This window comes from Dermacentor silvarum, chromosome 9 (assembly GCF_013339745.2).
Source record: "Dermacentor silvarum isolate Dsil-2018 chromosome 9, BIME_Dsil_1.4, whole genome shotgun sequence".
In the NCBI taxonomy this organism is placed as follows: Eukaryota; Metazoa; Arthropoda; class Arachnida; order Ixodida; family Ixodidae; genus Dermacentor; species Dermacentor silvarum.
Window position 1 is genome coordinate 103,304,653 of NC_051162.1, and position 8,468 is coordinate 103,313,120.

General features: G+C 47.2%; 1 protein-coding gene across 1 annotated transcript; it reads right to left on the minus strand.

The window, feature by feature from the left end:
* Positions 1–1,173: 1,173 nt before the first annotated feature.
* On the minus strand, positions 1,174–8,196 carry LOC119463442 (dnaJ protein homolog 1). The gene is made up of 2 exons (XM_037724290.2): positions 7,575–8,196; positions 1,174–2,056 (listed from the first exon to the last, which is right to left on the minus strand). Exons 1-2 carry the CDS (start codon positions 7,950–7,952, stop codon positions 1,553–1,555), a joined length of 882 nt encoding a protein of 293 aa, XP_037580218.1. The 5' UTR covers positions 7,953–8,196; the 3' UTR covers positions 1,174–1,552.
* Between the last annotated feature and the right edge of the window lie 272 nt (positions 8,197–8,468).

The window sequence follows — 8,468 nt, forward strand, 5'->3', positions numbered from 1 at the left end:
ACAACAGCAATAATAATCGATAGCATTTGCACCATCATGTCGAACTGTAGATGGACAATAATATATTTCAGTGCCAAATCCAATTGTGCAGTTCTATAACAGCTTAATGTGCGCACCCCCTCCATCCATCTCACACCTATTCACTCTAAGCGTGAGCAGCTTTCATGCCCACTAACATTATATCGGCCCAAATTTCTGGCATTATCTACTGAGATCTCCTATGGGTACCTCCGCCATACAAAGCAGTATGGTGATGTGCAGTGAGCGTTCCAGCGCACCTGCATCCACCAGTTTCTCTATCGAGGACATGCTGCTCTAAGTATCCGACGGCTGCTTGGACCTTTATGATGTTTTGTCGTTAAAACAATTCCGATAACACTGGTAGTATACCATCATCCCTCTCTCTTGGCTCACTCGGATCGGCAAACATTACGAGCTATATATGACACCATTGAGCGGAGAGAGAGAGAGAGCGGAGGTAGCTCCTCCGCTCTGCAGTGGGTGGTCCCCTCAGTCCAGGAGTCCAGCGGCCTTAGCTGCCGTTCTCGCTCGATTGACTAGGTTGAGCTGAACGCTCGCGTCTCCTACTGCAAGCCGGCCTCCGCTACAGTGTGACAACCAGCTATGACCGCTGGATACATGATAACAGATTCCACAAAACACTGCTTCAATTCATACACCACACAGGCCTCACAGCACACATATAATACACATATACACATCAAGAATTATGCCTTAACGGCAAATCTTTATCGCAATAAAAAAAAAGACTAGGTTGAGCTGGTCCGTCAAGTCGGAGGTGGACAGCACTGCCTCCCATTGCCGTGTGGTGGGGTGTGTTATGGGTGTGAGCTGTGGTGTGTTTGCACAAGCCCATACCATGTGGTAAAGCGTTGCACATTGATCACAGTGTGGACATTTATAGGAATACAGCGCAGGGTGTATGGCGTGGTAAAGACTCAAATGTGGATGTGTGTTTGGAGTTTTCGCCATATTACGGCTTCCTCTCGCGTCATAGCACACTTACCTCATACTGGTGTCACTAACGGGCCACTCACATCTTTGATCTCTGAAACGCTGACGCATTAGAAATGCAATGCCATGCTGTCGAAGACAAATATAGCTCGTAAACGTAGTAAACAAGATTTTAATAAGCTGTAGGGCACAGTTACAATTGCTGAATCTAGGCAAATACAATTTATTTCCCAAATAAATCGTTATTTTTCATGGGATACCCTCTGCTGACTACCACAGTAATTTGAGACTACATCGCACCCATGGGTTGAAGTCGAACAGCTATAAAAACATTGTGCAACAGCCACAAGCCACCTTGAAAATTTTTGTGTAGTAAACAAACAAACGCCACACAAAGATAGTACAAGTGATCGTGTGAGTTAAGCGGCAGGCACTGTAATTGCACATTATAAGACCCTTGCAGTTTTGTCCACGTGCAGTTGTTTCCCGGGACCGTTGTGTTCCAGGTGAAAAGGCGTAGCACCCAAGGAGATCACGTTTGCCATTTCATGGTGGCGAATAAGTGCGGCGGCAACCACTACTTTGCTGGATCAGGGTAAATGATCTCGAAGCTGACTAGAAGATCCCCACGTTTCGTCGGGTCCTTCGGATGCGGAAGCCCTTCGTTGCGGATGCGTTTCATGGCCGAAGGATAGATGGGGCCCTTCAAGCTCAGCGGTACCATGCCTCCGGTAAGCGTCGGCACGCTCATTTCTACACCGCGGAGAGAATCCGTTAGGGTGATCTTGGCTACGTAGTTCACGTCCACCCCGTTCCTCTTGAACAGCTTGTGCGGCTTGTCGCGAACGACAAACACGATGTCGGCTGGGACGCGCCCCGGAAATCGGTCTCCTTCGCGTTCGAACCTGATTTTCGTCCCCGCCTTCCAGCCAGGTTTCACGTTGATGATGAGGACCTTCTGCTCGCGATACTGCAAGCGGCCGTCGGGGGCGCTCACGGTCCGGGTGACCTTCATCTTCTTGACGCATCCTCTAAGAACCTCCTCCAAGGTCAAGGCAAGGTCGTGGCGGATGTCACGGTCCTGCGTGCAGACATCATTTGAAAAGTTTGCTTCTCGACGAGCGTCAGTCGAGATATTGAATAGCGTTGATTGCTCATGAGATCGCAGGACGAGAAAAAAAAAACCCTGCTAGCTGTTTTCATGACATTGAAGCTTTACAAACTTTGCGCTCCTAAATCTGAATTGGGCGCTCAAGTAAACGAAAGCCTGATCATGGTGTCATTTGCAGGCATTGGACAAAAACATGTCGGCTCAGAAAACAACGGTCTACGTGCGGAATTTCCAAAGATTGCGGCGCTCCTAGAAACTAGGCGGCTGCATTCGTAAAGGTAAAAAAAAGTACAGTCGTGATATGTCTGCAATAATAACTGTTTTACAGGCAGCCATAGGTTGCGGAAAAGTAAACCTGTCATTCGAAATATTTTACAGCACATAAATGTGCGAATATGAAATATTTTTTAGTGCAGGACCCAAAGTAATGTTAAGGGAAATTGCAATGTTTTTCTTGATGCAACACATTTTTGGCCGTTTTAGGTTAAGGATGATGACGTCAAGTTTCAAAGTAAAATTCAGGGAATATACCCAGAGAAATATGTCGCTATTGTTTACCGGAACCGTCGAGACATCATTAGCTTGCTATAGTAGTAACATTGATTTGCCTGAACTTCGTCCATCTGACTTTAATCAACCTACGCTTTTCGCCTAATATTGCCTCCTCAAGATGAACGTACGGCAATGGTTTGCCTCATTTACCCTTGATTTTTTTTCCTTCGTATTGTTCTCAGAACGAAATAAAGAAGAAAATTTCAAGAAGAAAAGAACCTGCCGATCGAATTCATGGTTACAAACTATGTCAAGCAAATCTTTCATGAAACGGGTAAATATTACGGAAGAAACTCCACTGGAGTTGTCTAAGTTGCGTAAGGATTGTGCAACTTGCTCATCTCGACGCAGCCCGATGTCATTAATAATGTGATCAAACTTGATCTGCCCAGTATAAATCCTTACCAATCGTTATCAACACTCATCGGGTCTCGGACTATCCTCTCGGACTAGATCCGACCCTTATCTACCCTTATCGTTTCTTATCAACATCATCGGACTGGATTCGACTTTGTCGACCCTTATCGGTCGTTATTAACCTTATCTCAATCTATCCGATCCTTATCAACCTTGATATCTCCTTATTAATTTCACCTGACGTGATCCGACCCTTATGAAACTCTTATCGGTCCTTATCGGCCTATTTCGACTTGATAGGCCCTTATCAACCATTATCGGTCCTTATGAACTTTAGCAGAATTCCTCCAACCATTATAAGCGATTACAGCTCTTCCGCACTTTATCGGTCCACGTCCAACCATTATCAACCGTGGAAAGGTCAATATAACCACTCATCACCCTTTATCATCCTTATCAGGGCGGGCTCTGGCACCCCAACCTAATGCATGTTAAGGCGCTGTGGGTAATAAAATAAATTAAATAAATCAGCTCATTGACTACAACCCCTGATCACTCTTTATCATCCTTATCAACTCATTGACTGCTTATCTGTTTGTGTTGCGCGACGCGAAGCGTATATGCCCTTAGAGATCAGTTGCATTTCGATCGGTGAAGGAAAGCCTCAACATAAGTCGCATCACGTGATTATCGATATGCATTGGGGATGTGGTGCTTGGCATTAAATTTTCGCAAAATCGGAATTTTTCTGATGGCTACAATGCTGCAAGTCGATTCTACACGTGGTCGTAGAGATGGATGTTATTGCGCCATCACCAAATCATTCAAGAAGGCCTTTATAGAAACTTTTCTCCTTTGAGATTTGTTTTGTAGCACCGGTTCAACACATTCACATGGTTGAGATATATTACCCTTCTCTAGAGTGTACTAGATTGGGGAAGTGGGTCCAACGCAGGCTTCCCTCTGAGCCTTTATAACAGCGAAGCTGTTTAGGCCAGCCGTAATTTGTGGTGCGTAGCCGTGGTAGCCTTGGCAACCCGGAGGAGGAAAAGGAGGAGACCGCGTGCATGCGCAAGCGGTCTCCTCCTCGCCAGCTGCCTGCCTTTCCGACCCCTGCCTCTCTTCTCTCCGCGGCGCGCTGAGCCAGGAAAAAAAAAAGCGAAAGCTCGCACTAGACCGCGCACAGCTCAAGACACAGTGAAGCTGGCCGATTGATAATCGAGCGGCTAGCCTCCAACGCGTTCGGCGTCGGCAAGCAGCAGCGTTCTTGGCACTGTGCCAACCTTGGTTAGCCTGCCTGCGTTTATGGCATGCAAAGAAGGATGTCGCTCGTAGGCGCCCACGCGTCCAGCGCTAGTCCCGCGAAATTTATTTATTTTATTTATTACATACTGCCGTCCGAAGACCAAGCAGGAGGGGCAAAAAAGGGAACATAGTGAAAGAAATGAACAAGTTGTACAACAGGTTATAATAAACATTGCTACTAAAAGACAAGCATACACTAACAAAGGTGATTAAATAAACATATGTACAAAATTTGCATAACTATGTATTAGCAGTTTTATGTACACAAGGGTAAAGCAAACACATCAAAATTTATACACAATCAGTTTAAACACAATGAACAGTTTTATGCACACAAGGGTAAAGCAAACACAACTTAGATAATGCGTTGACATAATGTAGTATAGCAACAACAACAATGTAGTTTAGACGAAAAGATGCATGTGTTTTTCGAAGTCAGGAAAGGCACGTTCTGGAAAAACATTTGAAGGCAGTGCATTCCATTCCGTAATGGTTCGCGGAAAAAACGAGTATTTGAAAAGGTTAGTATGTGCAAAGTACGGTGTCAGATCGTGATTGTGACAATGTCTGGTTTGCCGGGAAGAAGAGGGGGAAATAAATTGACCGGGATCGATACTAAACTGCCGATTTCGAAGCAGGAAAAGAAACTTGAACCTCGCGATCGCTCTTGGCTGTTTCAAGAGTGGAATGTTGTGAGTAGCCATCAGTGATGAAGGTGAATCAAGATTGTGGTAGGCGTTATAGATGAATCTTACTGCTTTCCTTTGGACCATTTCTAGTTTGTTAACATCATTTTTAAAAATGTGGGTCCCAGGCCACGCATGCGTACTCTAGATGTACTATAATGTCCCTAATGTACTCTATTGACCCGAAAGGGAAGGTACATCCGAAAATGATCGCTGAAGAACACCTTCCTACAAGCGTAGTTAAGCTAAACCATGTCAAGACCTAGCAGCAACCAAGTTCATACCTAGCAGTAGCAGCCAGTAAGCTTCGCTGTGCCTAAGCTTTGCGCGACCGAGTGCAAACGTGCCTGATTTTTTATTGGAAAGTTGGTGGCGCCACCGTCGCTTTCTCCCGAGTGAGCGGCCCCGCGCGCCGGCCGGACGCTTGTCGCGTCGGATACCCTACCGCAGCTGCTTGGAGCGTTGACAGGCGGATACTCGGTGGCGGCAACACTGATATTATTCCCCACCGATCTATTGTAAATAAAATGGAAAAAGAGCGACGGAAAGAATGCAAACAACGCAACAACGACGGTGCGTCGGGCAGGTGACAGCTACTCAGCCCATGAGCTCGCCTCAACCAATGAGCGCTGCCGAAGCACCCGGAGTCAACGTTTATTCGCCGGAGATTCAGAATAAGGCGACGGCAGCGCCGCCACGATTTCAACGTTTTTTTGCTTTACCCTCGGCGCTCGCCAAGGCATCTGCTGGATCAACTCCCCCATTCTAGTACACTATTACCCTTCTGCAAGCTGGGGTGCTTAGCTTAGTGGATAAGTTACTCGGCTTCTGAACGTGTTGTCAGTAAGTTCGAAACTCACCAGCGCGACGTGTTTCTTTTCGAATTTATTCTCTTTTTTTACACAATAGTTTCCTATATAGCGATTCGTCTTACGTGACTGGCGAACAGGTTTCCTCGTTAGGCAATCATAAAAATGCTTATATACGCATGTAATAAAAGTTGTAATACTGTTGATTTCTGGCCCCCTGTCTCTGGGATTATCGCAGCTTTGTACCGGCGTTACAAGGACACTCTCAATGGCGATAGAGCACGACAGCATCGAAATTGTCGACGACTGGTGCAGCTTTCGCAAATAAGTCTATCGCGACCGAGGAATTCGATCCCGATCGGGCTCGATAGCGATCAAAAGTGCGATGTGTGAAATCTGTAGTAGAGAGTCGCAGTTTCTCCCGATAGGCGACGCATCGATTGCGATAGCAAATTAGTGGACAGCTATACAAAGTAAGTATAGTAATTTTATATTCCACGTAAACTTATAAACATAGGCACACTAACTGAACTAACAAGCATGGTGTCACGCGCGCACATGCAAACATCAACGCATATCGCTCGATGACCGCGGAAACTCGCTGTAAGAATGCTGGAGTGAGTCAGCGCGACAGCAGCAGCGAACGAATTGAGCTTCGTGCCGGCGCTCACGTCAGGGCCACCTTGGCCGCGAAAACACAGGGAGGGCGGGCTCTGGCCCCGCCGCAGATACAGCCGTGCAGGCGGGCGCTCGCAGCGCAGAACTCGCCCCTCCCCTCCCCCTGGGCCCTGGCGGTAGTGCGCGGTTGCAGTAAAGCGCGGCCCCGACACTTTCCTACCCTCCCACCGGAGCGTTGTGCGCGACTGGAAGACTGCGCGTTTCCTTCCCGCTTACCGCCCTTGCGTGCGCGAGCCGCGATTGCCGGCTCACCATCGCATGCTTTCACTGCTACATACAGCGTACAGCACGCGACTATTTTATCGTCCGTGGACTCTATACAATAACACATGGGCGCGATGACGGCAACGGCAGAAATGCACCTGGAGTGTACATATAATTGCTATCACAATAATACGCCATCTGCGGAGTCAGCCCGTTGTACTGAATGCGAAACCAAACAATCAGACGCGCGAGATTCACTGAAAAGTAGACATTTGAAGGTTACTTTTAATTTAAAAATTATGGGCTCGAAAACAGTAATGATGATTTAGGTATTGTGCTGTTTTCATAACCTCATTGCGTTGAGAACAAAGTCGATAACCGGCGCAAGTGTAGGGCTTGCACAAATGGCTATACTTATATAAGCTAATTTGTTATAGAATTGATGTCATTTGTGTGAGCTGTTGCGAAAGACGACAGCAGAAGCAAACGCCGGCCGGCTAAATCCAGTCAAGGGTGCTTCGCAAGGAGAGCTTTGCTTCAAAACGTGTCTATAAATATATTATACTAAACTCGATTGCGAGTGTCAGTGACAAACACCCACAGCAATCTAGCTGGACCTGTATGTAATCGGAAGTGCGGAGATTTCCGCAGTGAAAATTATATATAGTTCCTTGGAAAAGCCGGACGCCCCACTCCGCTAAAGGAACGTCCTGTGACGAACGCGAGGCCCCCTCAACAAGTAATAATAAGTAAGGAAGCAACTATTTCAGTTTTCAAAGATGCCACGCTGTATCGTAGGAGTATCTTGCAGCACCCGTCATTCCAACGCGGTTGAACGTCGGCAGCGCGAGATTTTTTTTCTGGTAATCTAGGTGGAAATCTGCGAATGCTGCTTACCTTGGGTGCAGTGTCGAAATGGAAGGTGTGGAACAGGTCTTCGCCGAAGGGGAATGACTCCGTGAAGCTGGGTTTGGGTCGGCCGCTCGAATTGTTTGTGTAAGGCTCAGCCTTTTGCCCGTTGAATCCACGATGACCAGCGCTTCTGGCCTTCCGGCAGTCTTCAACTTTGCTGTCGTACTCTTCGCGCGTCTTCTTGTCGCCTAGCACCGTGTAGGCCTCGCTGATCTCCTTGAACCTCTCGGCCGCGCCAGGAGCTCGGTTCTTGTCCGGGTGGTACCGCAGTGCAAGTCTACGGTAGATCTTCTTGATGTCCTCCTCAGTAGCGTTCTTGCTGACGCCCAGCATCTTGTAGTAGTCCTTATCTGCCATCGCCATGCGCTTGTTAATGACGTATATGTAGATCCTTTGATTTAGTAACGGTCACGCCAGCAGGTCACACGTGTCACTTCTTCATCGTTGTTTTGTTCCATCCACACGTTGGTGCTGACTGTGGCGATGAGTCATATTCTTCTTCTTCTTCTTTGCCAACGCTTTGACCCAAAGCTGTCCAACTCATTCATGAATTTCCTTATATTTTAAAATATAGTCTGCCGATGTTAACGTCACGGTTAACGTCCAAATTGGGTCTCGTTGGTTGCCACTAACAATGCAACTAAGTACCAGGTCAGTATAACAGGAGCACACATGCGTCCCTCGCGACAGAGCTCATTGGGCCTTGTGCCGAGCGTGATGGTGCGTCCACTTGGCGGCGTCGATTTACAGCGAAGCTGTATACCTATCTTTGGTCGTAAAATTTCGTGGCGTAAAGACAAAACGCCATACCCCACATTAGCTACTACTACTACTACTACCACACCAGCTCTGCGATAGCTTCCCCGTGCTGGGGGAGAG

Coding starts and splice junctions, on each gene's coding strand:
- LOC119463442 (XM_037724290.2), bottom strand. CDS start 7,952: ATGGCGATGGCAGATAAGGACTACTACAAGATGCTGGGCGTCAGCAAG. Junction 2,057..7,574: donor ATTTCGACACTGCACCCAAG/GTAAGCAGCATT, acceptor GTCTGCACGCAG/GACCGTGACATCCGCCACGA.